At 55.0% G+C, this 25,267-nt stretch overlaps 2 protein-coding genes across 3 annotated transcripts in view; one reads left to right on the forward strand and one right to left on the reverse strand.

Annotated features, from left to right (window-relative positions):
- RIMS4 (regulating synaptic membrane exocytosis 4) overlaps nt 1-11,713 on the forward strand; it is a 50,747-nt gene extending 39,034 nt beyond the window's left edge. Inside the window, exons 3-6 of one of the 2 annotated variants that reach the window (XM_040981087.1) lie at nt 8,237-8,349; nt 8,624-8,725; nt 9,282-9,421; nt 11,267-11,713. In XM_040981087.1, coding sequence (XP_040837021.1) covers nt 8,237-8,349; nt 8,624-8,725; nt 9,282-9,421; nt 11,267-11,485 — 574 coding nt within the window. In that variant the 3' untranslated portion in view covers nt 11,486-11,713. The remainder of the gene's footprint in view (nt 1-8,236; nt 8,350-8,623; nt 8,726-9,281; nt 9,422-11,266) is intronic. The other variant, XM_040981085.1, reaches the window with a different exon arrangement.
- A 4,720-nt stretch (nt 11,714-16,433) lies between these two features.
- On the reverse strand, nt 16,434-19,035 carry KCNK15 (potassium two pore domain channel subfamily K member 15). The gene is made up of 2 exons (XM_040981088.1): nt 18,753-19,035; nt 16,434-17,134 (listed from the first exon to the last, which is right to left on the reverse strand). Exons 1-2 carry the CDS (start codon nt 19,033-19,035, stop codon nt 16,434-16,436), a joined length of 984 nt encoding a protein of 327 aa, XP_040837022.1.
- Between the last annotated feature and the right edge of the window lie 6,232 nt (nt 19,036-25,267).

Here is a 25,267-nt window from a genome sequence, read left to right on the forward strand (position 1 = left end):
GACGAGGAGGAAGTGGAAGGAAGCCAGTGTTTTCTTTCTTTTTCTTTTCTTGAGAGTTATTTACTTCTTTGAAAGGCAGAATGACAGTGAAGGAGATTCTTTGGTTGTACTGATTTGCTCCTCGGATATCCAAAACAGGGTTAGGTCAAGCCAAATCCAGGAGCCAGCAATGCCATCCATGTCTCCCCTGTGGGTAGCTGGGGACCAAGTACTCAGGCCGTGTTCTGTTGCCTTCTCAGGAATGTTAGCAGGGAGCTGGATTTCAAGTGGACAAGCCGGGACTTGAGCCAGTGTTCATGTGAGGATGCAGTGTCACAGGCAACGGCTTGCCTGCTACATCACAGCGGTGTTTCTAGTGTGGCTTTGGGGAAGTTCACTAACACTCTGAGCCCAGTGTTTCCATCTGCAGAAAGGAATTGTTGATGATGTTGAATGGATGAGCAGACCTAACCCACAAGCTCAAAATCTGAAATGCTCCAGAATCTGCCATGTTTTGAGAGTCAGCTAGTGGAAAATCTCACACCTGACCTTGTGTGACAGGTTGCAGACAAAATGCAAGCACAACAAAAATACTGTATAAATCTATCCCCAGGGGGCAGGCATTGTGGCGTAACAGGTAAAAACCACACCCTGGTGTCCCATATGGCGCCAGTTTAAATGCCAGTTTCCCCACTTCCACTCTAGTTCCTTGTTAATGACCTGGGAAAACAGCAGAAGGTGACCCAAGTGTTTGGCCCACTGCACCCATAGAAGAGACCTAGAAGAAGCTCCTGGCTCCTGACTTCAGACCAGCCCAGCTCTGTGCATTGTTGCTATCTGAAGAAGCAAACCAGTGGATGGAAGATCCCTCTGTTTCTCTATCTCTCTCCATTGTTGCCTGTGACACTGGGTTCTCACATGAGCGCTGGCTCAAGTCCTGGCTCTTCTACTTGAGATCCAACTCCCTGCTAACATACATGAGAAGGCAGCAGAACATGCATGGCCTGAGTACTTGGTCCCCAGCTACCCACAGGGGGAAACATGGATGGCACTACTGGCTCTGCCTTTCAAACAAATATTTAAAACATGCTGTCCCCAGGCTATGCATATGTGGTGTCTTTGAAACATAATTGAAGTTCATGTCTTGTCTTGGGTCCCATCCCCAGGATGCGTTTTTGTTGTGTGTGTTTTAAGGTTTATTTATTTTTTATTGGAAAAGTAGTTTTGCAGAGAGGAGAGACAGAGGGAAAGATCTTCCATCCACTGCTTCACTCCCCACGTGGCTGCAATGGCTGGAGCTGAGATAGTCTGAAGCCAAGAGTCAGGAGCTTCTTTCAGCTCTCCCACATGGGTGCAGAGTCCCAAGGACTTAGACCATCTTCCACCTGCTTTCCCAAGTCACAAGCAGGGAGCTGGAAGGGAAGTGGAGCAACTGGGACATGAACTGGTGCCCATATGGGATGTGACACTTGGAAGTGGAGGATTAGCCAGTTGAGCTAATTCACCAGCTCCCAGGATACATCTTTGTGGATGGGTATATGTTTCATAATCCAGAACTCTTCAAGATCAGAAACAAATGTTTCTGAAAATGTTTCTGGAACAAATGTTTCTGGAAATCCGCTTCCAGGTATTTCAGATGAGAGACATCCATTCTATAGATGGAAGGGTTCTTAGAACTGTGTCATTTACCATCATTATCTTATCTGTTGTGACTTAAGCCACTGTTGGTTAGGTGATTTGTTTCTTGTAATCACTGTCAGTTGACAGTGCCTACCCTGTATCTAGAAAGTGCTTAGCAAGGAAGATACACTGGCTGTGATGATTGTGATTATGGACTGTCTTGGGGCGAGTGTTTCAAGCCAGACTGAGGAAGGATCATGGGGCTTGGAGGATGCCAAGCTCATGGCGTTGCATGGGGAGCAGAGGAAGCTTCTCTGCTGAGCAGGGCCGAGTTGGTGGAACCCAGCCAAGCACAGCCACCAGTCCAGCACCTGCATAGGGAGTAGACTGGAAGGCACAAGTTATAGGGACATTGAGCTGTGGTCCGCCTCCTCCTGGCTCTGCAGGTATTTTGGGCACTCAGTGCACCAAGATGTTACATTGAAAATGGGAAAGGGTATGGCTGTCTTCCTGTCTCCAACTCCAGGAGCCAGTGTAGTCTGAACAGCTCTGGCAAGGCTGCAGCACTTGGTGCTGCTGGCTCTGTCTGACCACTGACTGGCTCATGGGGCACCCCGTGGGTGTTCACTTCAGGAAATGTGTCTGAGCACTCACAGTGGATGGGGCACCCTGGAGGCCCTGCCCTTCGTGAGCTTCCACTTCAGGGCACTTGGCCAAACCACTTGCAGTGCGGTGAGAGCTGCAGAGGTCACTGGAGATGCCTGGGTGCAGACAGAGAGCGTGGGGGTTAGGGCAGTGTGTCAGCGAGGATGCCTACTGGTTACAGAATACCCATATGGGAGACCTAGCTCCTGGCCTTGGCCTGGCACGGCCCTGACTGTGGTCAGCATTAGGGCAGTGAAGCAGTAGATGGTAGACTGATTCCAATAGCTTTCTGCCTGCCCCCCAATGACTTTCAAGTAAATAAAGATAAAATAAATCATTGTGTAAATCAACTGTTGCCCTCCAGCTTTACTCCAAATGGATACCACTCACCTCGCTTGCTGAGAGCCCTCCAAGCCTCCACTGTAGCCGAAGCTCCAGTGACTGTCCCCTGGCACTCACTTCCTCTGACCTCTCCTGGCCCACTGGTCCCCTCTCAGCCACAGCCAGGTGCCCCTGATCCATCTCACTCCATCTCACATTTAGGTCTTTGCACCCATTTCCTCCTTCCCCCCTGCCGCCCTACACCTGACACTCCTTTCTATCCCTCCGTCCTCCTTCCCCTCTGACTCACTCCTCCTCCAGATCTCCACTAAGAACTGGCATGTAAGCTTTAGCTCATATGCCAGTTCCAGCTAATTGATAGTGGTTCCCTACAGTGTTGTGTTGAGAAGGATCCTGGAGCCAAGTCCAGGCTTGGCAGGGGTGCTGAAGTTGATTAGCAATGCCTGCCCTGGCGTGGGCAGAAGTGGAACAGTACGAGTATGCTGTGCTTCTGCCAGATCACCGGTCTCTGTAGCCCCCTGGACTTCCCCCACCCTGGCACCCTCTGCTCTCTGGTAATTGTCCCACTTGTGCCTATTGGTCCCAGTGGACACTGAGTTCAGGGCCTGCCCAGCTGGTCCACAGCAGGTACCTCTGCACAGCTAAGCAGGGGTGAGCTGAAACAGGTGCACATTCCACTCCTTCCTGCCCCTCGCCAGACCTCTGCATCCCAAGTCCAGGGCCTCAGCATCCTCTGTTGCCACCCTTCTGCTCCTCCCTGTCCTGTGTTGTCCTGAGCTGTCTGATTCATCAGTATCCGGCTCCCTGAGTGTCTGGGTCACAGTGCCCCTGGCCCGTGGAAGCAGTGGGTGAGCACCCCAGAGTCAGGGTCACCTGGCTGCTGGGCTGTTTCCCCAGGCACCCAGGAGTCAGGGGTTAAGCGTGGCCAGGGCCTGAGAGAAGGGGCTTGTCTTGTTTGTTGAACATTTGGCCAAGCTGGACTCTGTCCCCAGGCGTTCATCTCATTCTGTACTTAGAACAGCACTGGGTCTTATCTTATTATTCCAAATCCCTGCTGTACTAACAAGGAAAATAAAGCCCAGGGAATTAAATTCACAACCAGTGAGTGGTGGAAACAGGATTCAAATCCAGGCCTGTCCAACTCCAGAGCTGGCTCTGCAGATCTCTGTGCTGGCTCTGGGCAAGGCTTGGGTCCCAGCTTCAAGCCACACAGAGACAACAGGATGGTGGTTAAGGAGCTCAACTCTGGAGCCAGACTCCTGAGCTTCAAATTCCAGATCTGATCCTTCCAAGCAGAGTGATCTTGATCTGCTTATCCAATGATCCTGGCCTCCCATTCCAAGCAATGGGTACAACAGATATTCATGATGAGTTAGCATTGGTAACTTGGTCCTTTCGGTGCTTGGTTCCTTAATGAATCCTGGGGCGCCCTGCACAGGAGCCACACTTGTGAAAGGGCTGGGATTGGCAGTGTCCCCGTTGAGTGATACAGCGTGGGCTGGCATGTAGTCAGCTCGGCTGCAATGCTTGTCTGGGACACGAGGGTTTGTTCCAGCAGGACTGAAACATTAAGGGACAGTTTGGACATCCATATGAATCTGTGTTTCGTGAGTCAGGCATGGTTTCATCCACAAGAAATGCCAGGGACCCGCAGGAAGCCATGCTGCATAGAAATACCTGCCATCTCAGACACAGTGGCACCTCAGTTCCTTGTGTGTGAGCCACGCCTGTCCCCACCGGGTGACAGGCTCCCCTCCAGCTTCACAGCAGCTCATTGCTGCCGCCCTCTGGCTAAACTTTACATTGTTTTCAAGGCAAGTGTCCAATATGGTAGTATTCCTGCATTTCTAATAATTTAATATGTATGAAACTACCACCATTTATACTATGTTCCTGTCTTTTTACCTTGATTTTTTAGGCTTATTTATTTTTATTGGAAAGGCAGCTTCACAGAGAGAAAGACCGAAAGATCTTCCATCTGCTGGTTTACTCCCCAAGTAGCCGCAAAGGCCAGAGCTAAGCCGATCTGAAGCCAGGATCCAGGAGTTTCTTCTGGGTCTTCCACGTGGGTACAGGGTCCCAAGGCTTTGGATCATCCTCTGCTGCTTTCCCAGGCCACAAAGCAGGGAGCTGGATGGGAAATGAAACGGCTGTGGACAGCCTATATGGGATCCTGGCACTTATAAGGCGATAATTTAGCCACTAAGCCATCATGCCAGGCCCCCCTCGATTAAAAAAAATTGACAGACAGAGTAAGAGAATGAGATAGAAAGGCTGTCCACCTGCTGGTTCACTCCCCAAATGCCCACAATGACCAGGCAGGGCCAGGCTGAAGCCAGAAGCTGGGAAGGCCATCTGGGTCTCCCACATGAGTGGCCATCTTCCAGTGCTTTCCCACGGGTATTAGCAGTGAGCTAGATTGGAAGTGGAGCAGTCAGGACTTGAACCAGAGTGTATCCGGGATGCTAGTTTGTTATGAGCTGCAGCATAACTCACCATGCCATGCTGTCAGCCCCAGCTCTGGTGTTGTTTGCAGAATTATGTACTAAACCATAGTTTAGAGGGCTGTTTTTTTTAACCTGACTGCAGCATTGCTGCTATTGTAGGCTCCACCAAGTGGAGAGGCAAGGCAAGGTAGACAGATGGCTGGACATAGTGGAGGCAGGCACTGAGTGGACAGACTCCTGGACCTTTCATACCATCTCACCCAGAGCCACCCCACGGCCCTGAAGCCTTATTATTTTGTAACACCTCCGAGATGGGCCATCCATCTGGAAAAGAGAATGGCGACAAGCCCCTGAGTAACCCAGTTAATTCTTTAATCACCAAGAACTTGGCAAATCCAGGGGTCCAACCGAGTGCAAAGGTTAACAATAATAATAATAACAACAACTGAGTTATAGTTCCACAAATAAAACTAGCATGATCTGAGCTGCAGGAAATTTCGTTTCACCACTAACATCAAGTGAAAGGCCAGCTCACATGGTAGCCCTGAGCGCTCTGCCTCTGCCCCCGTGACACCTGTCTCTGGAGGAGCTGGTTGCTGCACTCAGGAGACCTGGGCTCACTCTCAGGTACTTGGATGCTGCACTTCCTGACTGGTCTGGCATCACAACCCCAAACCACCCTGAATGAGAAGAGGGGTCTCCAAGGAGAAGAGGGGTCCCTCCAAGGCACTCAGTGGGACGCCTCGCGTCACAGCCCTTACTCCTTCGGCACGTGGATTTCAGACTCTCACCCCAATCAGCATCTCTTGTTTTTGCATAAAGGTCTTGAGGCCCACTTGCTTCCTGTGCACCTGACCACTGGCACCCATGGCCTCCTCCCCAGTGGTTCCACAAGGCAATCATGGCCATTCCCGTTGTTTACAAGAGGGAACCACAGCAGCCATGGGGAATGTGGAACAGCTATCCAGGGTCCATTTAAGTCCGGTCTGAATCACCGCCTGTCAGTTTGAGACCAGCTGTAGGGATTGGCAGATAACATTTATGGAGCTCCTGTGGTATTCAAGGAGGAGAGTAAGTAGTAGTGCGCATGTACACTTAATTCAGCACTAAGTGCCTCCCCCACACTTTTTTTTTTGAGAGGCAGAGATTGCTGCCCTCTCCTGGTTCACGCCCCAGTGCCTACCCTGGCCATTCTCCCACTTGGATGGCAGGAACCCAGTTACTTGATCTATCATGATTGCCTCCCAGGGTCTGCATGGGCAGGAAGGTGGACGCAGAAACCTCAAGAGCTGGGTATTGAACCCAGGCACTGTTGAGCACCTGCTACCAAGCAAGCTGTTTTTAACTCCTTGGCTGGGACAGCCATGAACAGAGATCTCTGGTACTGCACAGGCAGGCACTGGCCAACTAAATGACCGCCTGCTGTCCCCAGGTGGTCACATGTGTGTAAGAACATGGAAGCAGAGGGCCAGTAGCTCCTGGCCCCAGGTCACACAGCAAGCAGTGTAGACCTGGCAGTGCTCCTGAAGGCTCCACCTGCTTGCCTGCTCTGGTGAAGACCCCAGGGTGGGAGCGATAGGGCCACTGGCCAGCAGGGGATGGTCGGCCCTTTCTCCTCCTTCCTCCTGCCCTGTGGAGCATGTGCTTATTAGCTTGTTCAGGGTTTCTGGGGCGTCAGCCTCGTTCCTTGGCAGCTGGTGAGGCACCCTGGGATGGGAAACCAGGCAGCCGCCCAGATATTATAAACAATTACTGCTAATTACCAGGCCTGCCAGTTCCCCATTGTCTGCTCACAATCCTACCAGGAACGCGGGAGCAGACAATGACGAGGTTGGAGGAAACGTTCAATTTCCAGTTTCAGAAGGCCTGGCACTGCCAGGGAGGCTGGGCTAACTGCCTTGCCTGGGAGCCCAGGAGACCTAACACTTCTCTGATATTAGGAACTCACACCCTTCCAGATGGCCGGAAGGTGGGATGGAAAACAGAACCAGGGGCCTGGAGGCAAGGCCACATCACCACCTCAGGCCAGTTCAGCCTGAGTCTACGGTTAGAGGGCCTGGTGCCGTAGCCTAGCGGCTAAAGTCCTCACCTTGAACATGGCAGGATCCTATATGGATGCCGGTTCTAATCTCGGTCTTCCCGCTTCCCATCCATCTTCCTGCTTGTGACCTGGGAAAGCAGTCAAGGATGGCCCAGAACCTTGGGACCTTGCACCTGTGTGGGAGACCCGGAAGAGAGGCTCCTGGTTCTTGGCTTTGGATTGGCTCAGCTCCAGCCATTACAGCCGCTTGGGAAGTGAATCAATGGACGGAAGAGCTCCCCCTGCTCTCTCCTCCTCTCTGTATATCTGACTTTCTAATAAAAATAAATCTTTTAAAAAAAAGTCTATGGTTAGAGTTGACACATTATGGCCTAAACTGCCGTCTGCAATGTTGGCATCCTGTATGGATGCCAGTTTGAGTCTCAGCTGCTGTACTTTCTGTCCAGCTCTCAGCTAATGTGCCTAAGAAGACAGTGGGAGATGGCCCAAGTGTTTGGGCCCTGCCACTTATAGGGGAGACCTGGATGAGTTCTGGGCTCCAAGATTTGGCCTGGCCTAGTTCTGGTATTGCAGCCATTTGAGAAATAAACCAGTGTATGGAATATCTCTGTCTGTTCCTCTCTTTATAGTTCTGCTTTTCAAATGAATGAATGAATGAATTAAAGAGTATGCTTTTGCAAGAATGAGGGGTACACATTTCTATTCCCAGACATTTAGGTGCTTTTATTTGCTCCATGATGTCTCTGTACAAGAGACTAATTCTTAAAGTGACGGATTCCCCAGATGCAGATTACTTCTCTGCTTCCGTCTTGCTTTGACTTCTTCCAGAAGCAGACCCTCACTCCAAGATTCAAGTGGAAACCAAGTGTCAGGCAGTCCCAGAGGCACCAGTTTGGGAGCAGTAGCGAAAGAGAAGGGGAGGGTGGGGAGCCAGTACAGGGCACCTCAGGCCTAATAAGCTATGGGCAGCTGGGGCATGGGCCTGTGGACAGCTCCAGCTGTGGACAACTGCCAGCTTGTCATTGGGTGCGCACAGGCTGAGGGGACTGCCCCAGCCAATAGATATGCCATAGACTGAGAAAAGGTGTTGGGGAGTTTGGGTACCATGTAACCTTGGGAACATCGATTGTCTCCCTCCCCCCGCCCCCATTTCTTCTTGCAGCCTCAACTATGGGGGAGTTTGCCTAGCATCAGATGCCCAGTTCAGTGACTTCCTGGGTAGCATGGGACCTGCTCAATTTGTGGGCCGCCAGACCCTGGCCACCACGCCCATGGGTAAGTGCCCTAGACCTTGTCCAGACGGCTGGGATGGGGGTCCCATAGAGGTCAGCCCATCTTCACTTCTGCCTGCTGACTGTGTCTTCAGCACTGAGCCTAGAGCCTGGCACATGCTGCCCAGCCCCAGAAGAGCTCTTGCCCTTGTTGGTGTTTCAGTGGCTTTGGGTTAGGAGAAGGCCAGGGTGGCAGGGCATCTCGTCCCTAAGCAGCAGAGAGGTACCGAGTCCTTGCTTGAGCGCTTTCCCAGTCTCCTCTCTTGGGGCTCTCCCAGGGGACGTGGAGATCGGCTTGCAGGAGCGGAATGGTCAGCTGGAAGTGGACATCATCCAGGCCAGAGGATTGACAGCCAAGCCAGGCTCCAAGACACTGCCAGGTGAGGGTGCTGGCCCCCCCCCCACTGAAGGGGAAGGTGAGGGTTGGGGAGCCTTCCCAAGGGACAGTCAGGGTCCAGAAGAAAGAAAATTGGATCCAATTTGGAGCAACCCCTGTCTCAACCCAGGTGAGATTTTCTGTTGACCTCATTGTCCATGCCACTGGACTGGGTTTCTCCAAGGCAGGGACCATGTATCCTGTTAACTGTTACACCCTAATGCTTAGTAGGATGGTCAGCACACAATGTGTACTCAGCAAGTGTTTGTGCAGGGAGGGGTCAGTACATGGATGAATGTTTACCAGCCAGGGGCTGAGAGAGGAGACAGTGAGTGCAGAGCAAACCAAGGAAGAAGGACTACCCAGGGAAGTAGAGTAGGCTCCACCCAACTCTGGCCCCAGTTACCAGGTGCGCCTACTTGCCCTTGCTGCTCCCCACCAGTCCTCTAGGGGGCACTCCAGTCCCCAGCAGTGGGTGGGCAGTCTCCTTGTGTTACACCTTTTGCACACTGTTTAAGGAACCAGACTAACCCTGTGTGCCTGCCGGCCTCTGTCCCCAGCGGCCTACATCAAGGCCTACCTGCTCGAGAATGGCGTTTGCATTGCCAAGAAGAAGACCAAAGTTGCTCGCAAGTCGCTGGATCCCCTGTACAACCAGGTGCTACTGTTTCCTGAGAGTCCCCAGGGCAAAGTCCTGCAGGTGAGGGCTGCTGGTGCACACAGCACCAAGGTGGAAAGGGGGTGCCGATGGACTGGCTGGGGGCTAGAGGGCTTCCCTTGGAGGAGACAGAGCCCTGTGGTTGATCTGAGCTCAGAAGTCACTGTGCTAGTCCAAGGGAACATATCCCTTCCTGAGCCTCAGCATCTTCGTCGTGAAGTGTGGATGTTAACAGATGTACCTGTTAATATTGCTATGGTAGTGGACTGTGCTGTCTTCCTGAAAAGGACTTGCAAGTTTGGCCCTTTATTAAGTTCACCACCACCATCACCATCACATCACTGTCATTATCACATACCTCTAGAAATTGAAAATACGGAGATGACAGCCTGGGGACCCTGGAGAAGGGTTTGGCTCCAAGCATTGGGAAGACCCTTACGATCTCTCAGTCCTTGAGCTGGGAGCAGCTGCCCATTAGGAGCCCTGAGCCTACTGTCAGCAGTGCCCCTTTGGACACTTGTGTCTTGTACCTCAATCTTAGCATCCAGTTTGGGGTGTGGTCAGGGTGGCACACATTGCCACACAGAGGGGACTTTTGCTAAACTGGGAAGCCCTGGTCCCATTTAGGGCTAAATTTTTCAACCTATGGGTGGACACCCTCGAGTAAATGTGAAATTGGCTCAGTGGGGGCATCTCAGCAGTGTTTACAGATGGAATAGAACAGGAAGGAAGGCACTGCTCTGAGTCTAGTAAGTTCTGCTCGGTAGGCAGGGCACCGGCTTCCAGGGTGAGTTCCTGGCATGCATTGTGTGGTGGTGGCAGCATCTATGTTACCATCCAGATGTTCACAGGAGCCATGTTGGCCTCAAAGTGTTCCAGTACCATATAAACCAACCAGGAGACCATCTCAGGGCTACACTAGGGCTCCTGGACCCCAAAGTTTGTGTGTTGTGACCCAAACTTCTCAGAAATCCTCAGGGTGTACTCCTGTAGGGGATGTTCAGTAGGTGGGAGACAGAGAGCAGGTGGGATCCTTACTACCAGGTGCTGGGCTCTGCATGCCAGAAAAGACTCACCTCAGGCAAATGGTTTACTGTCTCCAGGCCTCGGTTTATACATCAGTGGAATCGGTTCCCTTCGTGTAGGGCTGTTAGACAAACTTAGCCTTGACAGTTCCTGACATACAGGCAACAATAACTCTGGCCCCATGGCTCTGGCGTTACCTATGTGCCAAGAAGAGGTGCAAGTCCTGTCCTTGCATCTCCACCTGCAGGGTGAACTGAGCTGGGACCATTGGATGTGCAGACAGGGACCCTGGGGCCTCATTTGGATGACTTTCCTAGGTCTTAGTGAGAAAGCTAAAAGCAAAACTGCACCTGTCTAGCACCAGAGGCTCTGCTTTACCGACTAGTTGAGCCAGCCCCCTTCCAACAGGGGGACAGAGGCAGAAGCCAAGCTACAGAGTCGTGAAAGTGCTGCAGCCATGAGACTTCCCTGCCAGCAGCTCCTGAGTGTCGGCCAAGATGTGAGGAAGGCACGGCAGGAGAAGGCAGAAGCCAAGCCTCTTGGTGACACTGTCCTCCCCTTGGGGTGTCCCGGAGCATGCCGCCTAGTGGAGAAGCGACAACTTGGCATTAGGGCCAGGTCCCAAAGACAGGGTCTCTAGAGGCTACAACACAGCGGCCAAGACTGGGGTGGGAAGCAGGTGATCTTGGCGAGCAGGTGCAGGATAGTGGGGGCTAGAACAGCCATCAGGTTTGAGTGATTTGGACGAATGAGAATGCACAGGCCTCTGGAAGTGTTGGGTTGGGGCTGACCCTAAGTTCTGCCTCCAGGCGTGGGAGTGGCCCTTGCAGGATTCCCACTGAGGTGTCTCTTGCTCCACAGGTGATCGTGTGGGGCAACTACGGGCGAATGGAGCGGAAGCAGTTCATGGGAGTGGCCCGCGTGCTGCTAGAGGAGCTGGACTTGACCACCCTGGCCGTGGGCTGGTACAAGCTCTTCCCCACCTCCTCCATGGTGGACCCAGCTACAGGCCCCCTGCTCCGGCAGGCGTCTCAGCTGTCCCTCGAGAGCACCGTGGGGCCCTGCGGAGAGCGATCTTAATGCCAGGGGATGGGGAGGGGCTTCGCAAGATGGCCCGGAGACCACCCGGCCCCCACCTGGGGCCCTACAGCCCCAGGGGCACATTGAAGAGAGGAGGACAGGGTTCTCCCCCCAACAGTGGGGAAGCAAAACAGGGAGACCTGCCCCGCCTCGGGACCCTCCCCAGCTCCCCAGTTCCTCCCCCCTCCCCAGACTTCTCTCCCTGTGGGATTGGCTGCACTTTTGACTAGGCCTGTTCTTGACCTGGTGGTGGACGTGGCTGCAGTAGGAAGAAGGGAAAGACCGAGAGGGCAAAGCAGATGCTCTCCTGCCCCGGTCCTGTCTGGCCTCGCCCCCTCTTTGCCTCCTTGGAAGCTCGCTGTCCGGAGCCAAGTCCAGAACCCAGCCGGCCATCTCCATGGTGCCAATTACCAGCAAGTGTCTTTCCTGCGGCACCGGGTTCAGGCAGCTACTCCTGCCCCAGAGTGATGGGGCAGCTTTGCAAGGATCCGGAGCCAGCTCCTGGGGGGCCCAGGACCGCCCCCCCACTTGAAGAGGAGTGCGGGCCTCCCTCTGCCTGCCTGCCTGTGGAAGGCGCTTTGCTGCAGCCCGTCCAAGTCCACGCGTGCGTCCCCTCCTGCCTGCCCCTTGGCTGGTGGCTCCAGGAATCGGACAGAAGTGCCCAGGGTCTGGCATAAACCCCTCCAGGGTGCCTTGCTCCCTTGGGATTACAACATGTTAGGAAGAATCAAGTTGGCTATGTCCTGGTGGAGACTGACAAAGTAGACTGTCCTTGAGTTTCTAGAACCCCAAGCCGGGAGAGCACCCCCCTCCCCGTGTCTGCATCATGAGGGGCAGGGGAGGGCTGCTGAGGAAAGCTGGGGAGTAGGCCTGGCAGTGCCAGGATAAGGGTTGCTTCTGTTGGAAATCCTGTCCGTGTTGGATGAGGTCATCTTGTCTACCCCGTACCTCCAGGCCTGGAGGTGTAGGGAGGGAATAATGCCCTCCCTATTTTAGTCTTTTTAAAACAAACAATTCTGCCTGGCCTCAGTCACCTTGGCTCACAGGACAGGTGGTGGTAAGAGAGGATGAGAAGGATAGCTGCGTGTAGGAATTGGGGAAGGGGTCCCCTTCTCCAACAGGCTCCACACAGCTGTCTGCCTGGCCCTGTCCTCCCTGGGGCCTGTGGGAGCCCTGTTGCATGCAAGGCGGGGATGCAGGCTGGCCCATTTTCCTAGAAGCACATTTCTGCTGTCTCCCCTGGGGGCCCCAGCAGCCTCCACCCCTCTGTACCTAGTCCCTGCTGTGTAGGGCGTAGTTCAGGTTAGCTGGGTAGAGGCAATGGCTCAAGGCCTGTTCTTAGCTCATACGTAGTTCCTAGAGTACCAGGAAACCTAAGTACATTCCAGGGGACCATCTACTGGGCACCCGCCTAGCTGGATCCAGCAGAAAGCCTGGCTCCCCATGACTGGCCCCTCCCTCCTCCCTTCCTCTCTCCTCCCCGCTCCCCATTCCCGTAGGGTGATAGCTGGAGCTGCCCATTGTATTCACACGTATGGATTTAGTACCCTTGGTACCGATTTTCTTTATGAGACCCTCCTAAGGGTTGCCAGGCTTCAGCCGGGGGGACTTGTTTTCTGGGGGTTAGGGAAGCTGTGGGCTCCCAACCTGTTCCCTGTCCCACCTGCACGTTCTCCCCACACCTGCCTGGTGAAGCCCTCGGTGTTGTCAGATTCCAGGCGGGTCCATGAACTCCATGGGGCTTCCTGCGCTGGGGCAGATGGGAGGAGCCACACCTCTGTGCCCAAGGGGGCTTCGGCACTCCCTGGGACTGTACTAGGGGCAGGGCTTGCAGGAACCAGCCCTCTCCTCTGTAGCCCATGGGCTTTCTCTGCTGTCTGTTACTCACCAGTTGGAGTATTTTGAGCCTGGAGAGCACCTGCTTCCTCCGGCCAGCAGCTGTGGCGGGTTAAGGGTCGCTTTTCAGAACAAGGGGTGGGTGGAGTGTGGCTGTTCCACAAGGGTTGGGTGGAGGCTCAGCACTAACTTGCCCTGCCCACCCTACCCTGCTTCAAGCCTGTGACGCCCCTCGGGTGTCTGCACAGCCTTAGGAAGAGGATGTGCTCTGAAGCAATAACACCCTGGGGAGGTCACCCAGGCCCCCTCACTGATTTCTTGTTTGTTCTGTGACATCTCCCTCACCTCCTGGCGAGGTAGGGTGGGGACTGGAGCCCTGTTTTCTTGTCTCCTTGTTGTGAGCACGTGGTGCCCCATAGGGGTTGTGACCATTGGGTGGGGGAGCCCCTGTGCATCCCCCACCCAAGGGTGAAGCAGGGAGAGGGGCAGCGGCTATTGTCCATAGCTTTGGAATCCCTGCGAGCCCCTCCTGGCTGGCTGCCATCTGTCTGGGCTTGCTGGCCCAAACTCTACTATTTGGAGAGGAGCAGAAAGGGAGGGAGGGTGGAGGGGGCACTTGCCAGTGGCCGGGGTCTCAGAGTGATGCTTTTGTCACTCTGTGGAACCATCTCGACCTCCTTCTCCAGAAGCCTCTTCTCCCACTGGAGGGTATGGGCCTTCAGGGGCACAAATCCTTTCTTTTTTTCCCATCTGTCTGAGGAGACAGATTCGGCAATTGGGAGAGCCACCCCTTGGGGTCCCTGTGTGCACTCTGGCACCACCAGTCTGGGCCCCCTCCTCCCAGTAGAGGCTGGGCTGGGGTGGGGGCCATTGAGGCTTGCCTCCCCCACTGTCTCTCTGGAGCCATCCAAGGCCCTCCCTCAGAATGGGCAGAACACACTGCAGCCCATCTGAGAAGTTAGGCCCCTGGAGCGGAACTGACTTGCCCGAGACCCACTTCTCTCCACCTCCCCCCACCGCAACAGAAGAGCAAAAGGAGTGGAATGAGGAGCTCCTCCTGCCCTGCACAAGAGACCCCTGCCCAGACAGCTGGTGCCACACTTGGCGTTTCTGATCTGTAGGCCCTGGTTGCATAGCCAGGCTTGCTGGTTCCATCCCTAGACCAGTAACTTTTCTGGGTTGTGGGAGGAGGGGGCGGTCCGAGCTCTCCAGAGCCCTGACCTTTCTGAGCGAGCACATGCAGGTTTTGATCATGGTCAGGTGTCTGAGTGGGGGCTCCCCGCCCTTCCTCCAGCCGCCATAAACCCTTCAACACCAACCACAGGAAGAGTTATTTGTTTTAATTTTGACACCAGTCCCTGGTCCGGACTGGAAGGAACAGGGACCCTGGGACTCCCCATCTTAGGGAACCCCTCCCAAACTTGGGGATATAAGAGGCCTGGCCATTGGTTGTGCTCTCCAACTTTCTGCTGTCTGCGGAGGACTTTGCCGCCAGTGTGCCCTTTTTTCAGAGCCCCTGCTGGCAGGTGGAAGCTTGTATTGTTCTGCCCCATTTTACAAAGCAGGGCAGCTGAGGTCTTGGATGGAAAAGTGTTCTCCAAAGTTACCACCTCCGTGAGTGGCTGAACCAGGGCTAGGGGCTAGAACTTATAGCGCCCCCACACCACCAATATTCAGAGCTCGCGCTTCTGTACCTGCAGGCCATGTAGGCAGCTTGGGCGGTGCCCTGGTCATGGGAGGGTGGTCACCATCCAGCTCCATGAACCAGGAGCTCCTGGGAGCATGTGGGGCTCTGAGATGGCAGAGTCCCCTCCCCTGGGAGGCACAGCTGTTGCATTAGCAAGGCCACCTGCATTTCTTTATTGAGTTGCAGCACTGTGCCAAGCTCAGGGTCTGAGTCCCCTCCCAATTTCCCATCTTTGGTGACTCCCAAGGCCTCCAAAAGGAGGAGCCAGTGTCTGCAGAAAGTACACAAGTGTGGGCAGGAAGTGTACTCATCCAGGAGCTCAACTGGCTCAGAAGATGTGAGAAAGGCTGGTACCACCCCGCTTAGCCAGAGCTGCTGGGAGGGCAGAGTAGATTTGTACCCAGGGTCATGGACATCACCTCGGAATCCCTTTGACTCCACACCTGCCTGCCAGGGAAAGGGGTGGCAGGAAGGTTGGGGGCTTCTCCAGCACCCACCTTCTCTCCACAGTTTCAGGAGCCACCATGGCCTCGGGGGAGGAGGAATTTGTGGCGCCCCTGGTTTTGCAATGGGTCATGTTGCATTGTGTTCATGACCACGTAGCTCATGTTGAAAATTAAAGTTTTTGGCTTTTCTAACCTGGCTGGCTCTTCTGTGGTTCTAAGACATTGCTACCTAGAGAGGGCTGTGTGCTGGCCAGGATGGCCTGTGGGGCGGGGCCTGTCCAGAGAGACCAGGGCTGCAAGAGAGCTCTGGATGAACCTGGTTGGCTAAGAGGGAAACTGAGGCCCAAGCAGACGTGAGAGTCCCCAAGGCTCCATTGCTGCTGAGGGCAAAGAGTTCATCCCCACAGTGTCCAGGTGGCTTCAGTGACATGGCTGTCAGCAAAGTCCCCGCACCCTGAAGCCAGCCTGGCCAAAGGTAAGAGCCTCAGCTTTGTCATTCATACCACACCTGGTCTAGTCTGCCCTCCATGCTGGGTCAGCAGAAGGTGAGGTGATGGGCCACATGGTGCCAAACCCCACCCACTAGTCCTCGCTGCTTCGCCCACTTTTCCTTGTGTCCTGTGGTCCATCTCCTGCCCTGATGTTGGGAGGCTCCCTTGCTTGGACAGCAGAGAACTGTACGGTGACCGCCTCATCACAGAACAAAGTGGTCACTGCTTCTGCACTGTTGCCCAGCCTGTTCCCGGCTTCCCCCCAAGTGCTGATGGGGACATGCTTCTTACAACTTGGACCCCAAGGGGTCTGCACCCACAGGGTGACTGTAGAGTCTGGCTTGCACATATCATGTGACTTTAATGTGTCTTTGGAGAGGAGTTGTGCTGGTGGTACGATGGCCCCTCGCCCCTGTCTGAATTGTGGCAATGACTAAAGCCAAACCCTTGTGTTCCAGGTGTGAGCCCAGCCAGCCTGGGTCAGGCTGTCAGATGGACTTTCGCCTGGCTTGGGACCTTTCTGCCCGGCTGCCACGCACAGCCCCAGGGCTCATGGGGGGCGAGAAGCCCATATTGTCACAGGCCCATGTCTCTAGCCTGTGGATGCTGCGGAAGACTGGGGTGGCGCCTCCAGGGCATGGCTCGCAGCGGTGGTGTGGGCTCCTGTGCGCCCCCAAATGGAGTGGGCAGGTACAGCGTGCAGCGCTCTCAGACGCATCGGTGCTGGCAGCCAGAAAACGAAGGACCACAAGGTTGAGGAAGGCGCCAATGACCGTGAGCCCCAGGAGGATGTAGAGGAAGCTGAAGGCCACGTAGGGTGGCTTCTTCTGCAATGCCTCGTCGCTCTGCAGCGCCACAAAGTCGCCAAAGCCTATGGTTGTGAGCGTGATGAAGCAGTAGTAGTAGGCATGAAAGAAGGTCCAGCCCTCAAAATGGGCGAAGGCGGCAGCCCCGAGGGCCAAGGTGGCAACACAAACCAGCAGCCCAGCAGCCACCATGTTCTCAGTGGAGACGCGTGCTCCCCGCAGGCCCAGGCCCCGCTTCGCCGCCAGCAGGAGATGCTGCACCAGCGCGTTCAGCCGCTCCCCCAGGCTCTGGAAGGTGACAAGTGTCAGCGGGATGCCAAGGAGCGCATAGAACATGCAGAAGACCTTGCCGGGATCCGTACCTGGTGCTGCGTGACCATACCCTGGCAGGGGAGGCAGAGGGGACCTGGTGAACTCCAATAGCATTCTTGTCATGCCAGAGCCCTGCAGCCTGCCATCTAATACCAGCTCCAACTGGGTACCCCCACCTTGCACCTGCTCCAGACTGTACAACCCCAGGCGTGTCTCACCTGGGGGAGGGGAGGGGATAGGTCAACTGCACTACACTTAAATATCAGGATTTTTTTTTTTAATCAAAAAGGGATGTGTCCCAGAGGTATTATGCCAAATGGAAGTAGCCAAACTCGAAAAACGTCACAGACCCATACAGTGAAATGTCAGGGATGGGGCACATGTGCACTGGTGTCAGTCTTGCCACGGGAAGAAGGGTTAGCTGTGAAAGGGCTGGCGGCTGACAAGGGCTGCTTCTCAGTGTCTGGGGTCATGCCAGTGTTTGGCAGAGATGGAGCCAAATGGTGACAGTCACGTCAGGTACGACCAGGATCTTACTTAACCCTCCCCCGACTGTACGACATGATCTCATTGGTTCCATTTCCCGGATCAAGACACACCAGGTCCTAATCCTGAACCACTGCCCTTCCTTGCTGCCAGGTGCCTCTCTTCCACCCAGGCACAGCCCCTGCTCCTGGGCCATGGGATGTGGCGCTCCACAAAGCTCCTGGCAGCACAGACGGTGATGGCGCCCCGAGTGGCCGGAAAAGGACAACCTCAGAGAAGGCTCTGTGGATGGGACAGCCCGTCTGGGAAAGCAGATCAGGCCTATGTGGGGGGCCTCAAAGAGTGGGCTTGGAGGGGAGAGGAGGCAGAAGAAGTGAAGGACTCCCCCTTCTCTCCGCTGGCCAACACAGCGGCTGGGAAGGTCTGAAGCCGAGCCCAGAAGGGATAGCAAGGGTGCGCAGGTGGGCAGGAGGAGGCAGCTGAGCAGGAGCCAGCTAATGAACAGCGCTTATTCCGCCTAGGACCCGGTGCCAAGCGTTGTTCCGCGCTTGGCCTGGTTTAATCCTGGCAGCCGTCCCGCAAGAAAGAAAGAATGGGGTACGTTAGGAAAGCAGGTCTCAGCACTCAGCTGCTAAGCCCACAACTCGCCTTCATCTGGTGAGAGCAGCCCCAAGAGACTTTCTAAAGGCTTTAACTAGCTCCCCGCTAGTGGCCGCAGTGCGAGTGAGGAGGCCTTTCCCCATTCCTTCGCACCTGCAAGACGGCAGCCTTGGCAACAACAGGCCGACCTGAGGCTTCCCCAGGGTGAGGCCCCAGGTTGTGGTCATCAGCCCTTCCTCACCTGGCGTCAAGGAGGCCTCACGCCGCCCAGGGTCTGTTCTCTTATCGGTCTTGTTCTCTGTGACTGATCTCCCTGACCGTCATCCCGACCCCACTCCCGAGACAGGGCCTGTGGACAGCTTTACTGTACATGAGAGAACCTTGAGCTCAGGGAGGGTCGGCAAGCACTCCAGAGTCAAAGCTGGAGCGTGACGTAACCCCACCTCCAGCGCAACCCACTTGCCTGCCCCGCCCTGCCTACGTGCACCTTCGGCCCCAGCACCTCGGCATCTCAGGGAAAGAACCGGGAGGCTGGCGACCCGTCCAAAGTCACTCCGCTGGCAGGGGCAGGCAGGGTGGGACTGACAGCCCCGGGTGGCTCACCGATGGTGGTGATGACGGTGATGGCGAAGTAGAAGGAGCCCGCGAACTTCCACTGGCGGCCGGCGCGGTGCGGCTCGGCCCGCAGCGCCAGGCGCTCCAGCTCGCGGTAGTCCTCAGCCGAGAAACGGTACTTCCTGCGGAACTCGCCGCGTTTTTGGGCCAGCAGCTTCTGGCGGCCTCTCTCCGCCTCGGACTCCAGCGCGTCGAAGACTGCGGCGCCCACCAGCAGGTAGGACAGGATGCACACGACGAGTGCCGCCGCGCGCACGCTTTGCTTGCCCATGGCGAAGCCCCGGCGCCGGTGCGCTCCATGCGCCCCGACGGCGGCGCCGGAGCCCAAGGCCGCCCGGTGCGCTCTGCCCTGGCCCGTGCCGGCCCTATGCGCCCCGGAGGAGAGCCGGGGGGGCGGTGCCGGGAGGGCTCTCGGAGGCGGAGTCAGGGCGCTGGGAGCCCCGGAAAGCTAGGAGGTCTTCGTTGCAGCTTTCCCCACCAGCGTCTCCAGAGCTGATGCGTCTGCCAGCGCTGACACCTGGAGTCCCATCTGGTCCTGTGGCTAGTCATTGGCAGAGTTGTGCCCTGGTCCTCAATCCAGGAGACATAGCAGGGAGCAGAGACGGCCAGTCATTGATCTCACACACACACAGGGACACGGAGCTAGGCGCGTCACTTTGGAGACAGGATGGGCGCCACCAGTTTGGAAGCTTCTGAGGAAGGGACCTGAGCAGAGAATTCAGTGCCGGTGGCTGCGTGAAAGCAGAAGGGAGTTTGGCGCGGCTGCTAGGAACAGTCGGGAGATGAGCAGGCTGGAGCCCAGAGTGTGGGGCAGGGTGGGATGGGGGAGCAGGACAGGCAGCTCCAGGCGGAGTCTTCACTGGATCTTATTGGGGTTATCTGAAAGTTGTGGAATGTCCTGAGCAAGCAAGCAAGCGCACACAAAGACATCAATTATCCAAATTGGCTTGTGAAAAGGGGGGAATTTGTTCAAGTGGCGCCTACTGAGCGTGGCTGGGGGCTGGGCGCGTGGTACTGCAGCTGGAGAAGCTTAGACGGATGTCCACGTGCCCAAGCTGCAGCCAACGGACTGTGGGCAGCGGTGAAGCGCCCCGCACTCCCTCCACCTGCAGGTGATGACCGAGACCTGGAGCTTTTGGAAGAAAGCAGAGCAGCCAGGTGGAGCGCGTGCTGCGGCTGTGCGAGGGGACCACCATTCCAAGCTTCTGTATGTGAAGCAGCTGAGTTAGGAATCCATCTGATTCCCAGAAAGGGGGCGGGCAGTAGGACATGCTAATGATCCAGGAGAGGGCCCCCTGGGGCTTTGGTCTGACCAGCTGGGTATTTGGGGGCCCTTGTCAGTGTCCTGGGCGTTGTGCGAGCTCCCGGCTCTCAGGTGCAGCCTTGGCTCTCCCCCAAGCCAGACTGCTCCAGATTCTCCCCGACAGGCCCTTGGCCTTTGCTCCTTATATCACCTCCTGCTTTGCTCCCAACGGCCCTCTCAGCCCATTCAGCTGGCAGCCTGAATCCCGTGCTTGCCTGAGGCCAGGCCCAGCTGAAGCACTTTACCCATTTAATCATCACAGCGTCTTATCTGCTAGCCAGAGCTGGCCAATGCCACGTTCCCTCCACCTGTGTGCGCGTCTCTCTTCTTGACTTTCTCTGCCCCGGCTGATGTCATTGGTGCTCCTGGGGGCCTCTGGGATTCTCCCATCTTGCATTTCTCCCGCTGCTTTGTAATTCTCCAGTTCCATATTTGTGGTTTTGCCCTGCAGCAGACAGGAATCCCATCTTGGTCATCCCTCTGTCCTCAGTGACCAGACTGGCTCCAAGCATATACTCAATGGGTGGGAACAAATGAGTAGCCGTGACATGTGACATTGAAGTGCATGGACTTAGGAGGGCTCATAGTCCACATTGCTTACCCCTGTGTGAACTTGAGATGCCTCAGTTTCTCCATCAGTTAAAATGGGGCTAAGCATTCCTATCTCATGGGGTTATAGTGGGCAGGAAAGTGTCCTCTGAAGTTGATCAAGCGCTATTCCCCAGGAATAGTGGGTTTCAAAGCCAAGGAGGCCCAAGGTCACAAATAGAGTTAAGCTGGCTAATTAGCTGACTTCAAGATGAGAGATTGTCCTAGGCGGGCCCCCTGTGAATGTAAGGGTCCTTCTATTGGAAGTGACTTGGCCTTGCACTACTGGTGCTCAGGTGGGGAAGGGACTCCAGGGCCAGGAAAATGGAATCCACAAAAGGCGGGGAGACAGTTCCCTGCCTGGAGCCTCCTGAAAGCAACTAAGTCCTGCCAGCCCCTGGATCTATCCCAGGGAGACCTGCGTAGACTCCCCCCAATCTGCCAGGCCACAGACCTGGAAGGCGATGTGTAAGTTAGGTTGCTTAGTTTGTAAAGTTTCCCAGCAGGCAGCTGACCCAGCAGCTGTGAAGACACAGTGAGCCGGGACACATGAGACCCCAAGAACTTGCCTGGAAGTGCCAGCATGTGTGGATGCCCAAGCCTGAGGGCATCCCAGACCCTACACCCTCCCTGACTTGGTTCCCTGGAAGAATCAGGATCCAGGGCTAGGGGATGGGGGGTCTAGCCCTCTCTTACCCCAGATCAGAGCTCGGTGACCCAGAGGCAGGGTATTGTCACAGTAAGGCGTGCTGCCTCTGCCACCTCAGCCTCCACAGCCAGCTCAGCACCTCCGCCACCTCAGCTGCCTCAACCTCATTTTACTGATGCCACCAGCAGATTGTTCTGCTGTTTACTTAGTCAAGGAGTGGGAGCCTGGACTGGAGCCCAAGAGTGGAGCTCCAAGGACCTTCTCAGCAGAGAGGGGCCCGAGATGGACTACAGGGTCAGTGGGGTTAAGAGAGCAGCCTGCTCTTAGGGGAGGGGCAGAACCCCACTCAGGTATGGCTTACCCCACTCAGGTATGGCTTGCGAGGGCCTGGTCATGCACAAATACCAGGTCCTCCACTTTATTTTATTCTTTAAGAATTTTTTTTTAATTTGAAAAACAGAGTTGCAGAAAGAAGGAAAGCAAGAAAGACACAGAGATCTTCCATTTGTTGGTTCACTCTCCTAAAGACCACAAGAGTAGAGCTGGGCCAGGTTGAAGCCAAGATCCAGGAGTTTCTTCCGAGTTTCCCATTTGAGTGCAGAGACCCAAGAAATTGGACCATCCTCTGTTACCCTTCCAGCCCATTAGCAGAGAGCTGGATTGGAAGAGGTACAACCAAGATTTGAACCAGCACCCATATGGCATGCTGGTGCCAAGGCCAGTGGTTAGCTTGCTACACCACGGTGCCAACCACACTCCTTTCTGACTGGGTGTCTGTGGACTGGACACTTCTGAGTTCTCATCAGAGAAATGGGTGACAGTGAGGCTCACCTCACAGGGCCTTAAGCTGTGATGTGTCATTGCCAGCTGCCCCATGGGCTTCCCCTTCCTGTCAGCCTGTGGAGGCTAAGAATTCTATATGCCAGAAACAAAGCCAAGGCCTAAACTCCCGAGCTATGCTGGGCTCAGAGGGCCATCACAGATGTCCAACATAGGGCCTGCCCATCTCGTTACCAGAACCATAACGGCAGGGGTGGCACTTGACCATGGCTGTGTTCTGATGGCCAAGTTGCGATCCAGCCAGGCTGTCTTGCTCCTGAGGCCTTGACCCTGGCTGGGCAAGATATTGCTGGTTTTGTGTTCCTCCACCTCTTTGGCCATCACTTTGTGCATCTGAGGGTCCCTGGGTAGGCTCATTCCCCTTCCTGAGGATCCGATGACCAGCAGCTGAGTGGGGCTTTATCAGGTGTGCCTGCTGCACTGGGAATTGTCAGGGTCATGAGGGGAGCTGTCTGGCACTGCCAGGCGGGTGACTCTGCCCTAAGCTTGGCGTTTTGGGTTCAGCAGCTCTATTTTAAGGTAGAGGAGGTTAAAATCTGTGGATGTGTGTTCTCAGCTTGAAGAACTGTCAGCTGAGCTTACCAAAAACAGCAACATCCTGAGGCGCTCCCCCTCCTTCTGCCCCTCCTACCTCCTTGGGGACCTGGTGATTTTCCTCTGCCCCACGATGCCAGAGTCACACCTGGAACTCCCCCATCGGGACCTTGGATTTTCTTCTTCCAGAATTCCAGAGTTGCCAGCTTTGAAGTAATGCCAATGTCCAGCAGGACCCTGGGCGCCCTTCAGAGAACTGCAGACCCCTTGGGAGTCTAGGACCTTCTGAAAATGCAATGGGTCAGGCAGGTGTGGGTGCCATTACCATGTCAGCAAAAAGAAACTGAAGCTCAGAATGGGAGAGAGCAAGAGATAGAGGCCGAGAGACAGCGAGAGAACTGCGCAAAGACTGCAAGTGGCAGAGCAGCCCCAGGAAGGCCTGGGAAGAGAGCGCACGTGGTATGTGGCACTGTGGCTGGGACACCACTTGGGATGCCCATATGGCAGTGCCTGGACTGGAGTCCCAGCTCCACTCCCCAGTCTGGGTGCCTGCTGATGCACACCCTGAAAGGCAGTGGCTGACAACTTGTGTTGGGTCCCTGCCACCCATGTGGGAGATGGGAACTGAATTACTTGCTCCTGCTTTGGGCCTGACCCAGCCATGGCTGTTGCAGGCATCTGGAGGAATCAGCCAGCAGATGGGAGTTACCGCTCTGTCTTTGCCTTTTAGATTAATAATATAAATATATGAACTTCACAAGGAGCCAGATCCAGCTATATCATGGGGAAATGACTGCTCAGCACCTTGTCCCTGCCTGCCAGTGCAAAGCGGTCCTTTGCCCAGCACTGTGCCAGTGCAGGGAGTGCCCTCACCACCCCAGCAAGTTCTCTATTTTAAAAAAAATTACTTATTTTTTTATTGGAAAGGCAGATCTATAGAAAGATGGAGAGGCAGAAAGATCCTCCATCTGCTGGTTCACCCCCAAGTGCCCATAATGTCCAGAGCTGAGCCAATCCAAAGCCAGGAGCCAGGAGATTCTTTTGGGTCCCCCATATGGGTGCAGGGTCCCAAGGCCACCACTGCTTTCCTAGGACACAAGCAGGGAGCTGGATGGGAAGTGGAGCACTGGGACACGAACCAGTGCCCATATTGGATCCTGGTGTGTACAAGATGGGGATCTAGCCATTCACCATCATGCCAGGCCCTCTTCTTCCCCTGTCTGCACTGCACAGTCCCCAGACCTGCTGGCACCTTGAGGGATTGACTTTTTTTTTAGTGAGACTCTAGCTTGGTAATTGTCCAGAAGGCCCGGTGGTGCTGAACCTTTACCCCAGGAAGATCTCTCCAGCCTCTTTTTTGAAAGAATTGGATCATTTGTGCAAAGCCGGGGGACGGAAGCAAGGAGCTTCTGGAGGAGGCAGCGGTGGCCTTTGCAAAGCCTGATTAGCGTTAGGGGAGCTGGGCTGCCAGGAGCTAAAAGTTGAATAACATTGGTAGGATTGGGGGAATCTCCTGGAATGTTCTGAGCACTGGAATACAAACTGTGGGGCTTGGAGGACACAGGGAGACGGGGCCCACTGTTCCCAGGCCAATAAGGATGTGATCTGAGCAAATGTTTGAGCACAGAACTCACCTCTGCTTGTTGGGGTCCTAACATGTCCTAACATGTGTCATCTTCCTCCTCAAGGCCAGTCTGGGTGAATGGAGCTGTGACAGCCATTGTTCTCATCATTTAAAAATCTGATTGGAGCACAGGAGCCCATTAAACTGTTCCCACTGCTTTTGTGTTAATTTGGGAATCTTCTTAATAAGACTTTTTGAAAGGATCATTTCTCCTTCCCCATTTCCACCCTGAGTTTGTCTTCTGTTCGCTTGATCTGCACTGGGAGGGGAGGGGTCACTTGCAGGGTCCCAGTAAAGGGACCTGGAGAACAAAGCAGGCCTTGGGGTGGTGCGCCCACACAAGAGGAAAGCAGGACATGGGAGGGTAGGAGGGGGTGGCCATTTGGTTGTTCAGAATTGGTACGCCCATAGCACATCTGCTGAAATCCTGCTCTTCATGGTAGTACTTCCTGTCCATGGGGAACCGCCAGGTGCTGGTGCAGACCAGTAGACTCAGCTGCTGCAGGCAGAGACCTGGCCTTCTTGCACGTTGGCATCAAGAGGTACCTGGGATGCATCCACTGCAGTGGTGTATCAGACTAATCATCCACCTGCCGTGCCAGCGTCCCCGACTGCTGCACATCCCACTCAGCTCCCTGGAAAACAGCAGAGGATGGCCCAGGGCATTGGCACCCTACACCCACATGGAGGACCTGGGAGAACCAACGGATGGAAGATCTCTAAGTCTATCCTTTATGTAAATTTGCCTTTCAAATGAAAGTTTGGAGAAGTCCCCTGGGATCTCCCAGCAGGGACTGGAGCCCTGGCCTCCGAGTGTGGCCGTGCCCAGAGAACAATCATCTTATAACACAAGCTCGTGTGAGAGGGACCATCATTCCACGTGGTCATCTAGAGATCCTGGAACTCGGGGACCCATGAACTTGGGAGATAACTGCCTCTTTATTCACACCGACCTCCCACTAGCT

This window comes from Ochotona curzoniae, unplaced genomic scaffold (genome assembly GCF_017591425.1).
Source record: "Ochotona curzoniae isolate NIBS_2020 unplaced genomic scaffold, NIBS_Ocur_1.0 contig_3520, whole genome shotgun sequence".
In the NCBI taxonomy this organism is placed as follows: Eukaryota; Metazoa; Chordata; class Mammalia; order Lagomorpha; family Ochotonidae; genus Ochotona; species Ochotona curzoniae.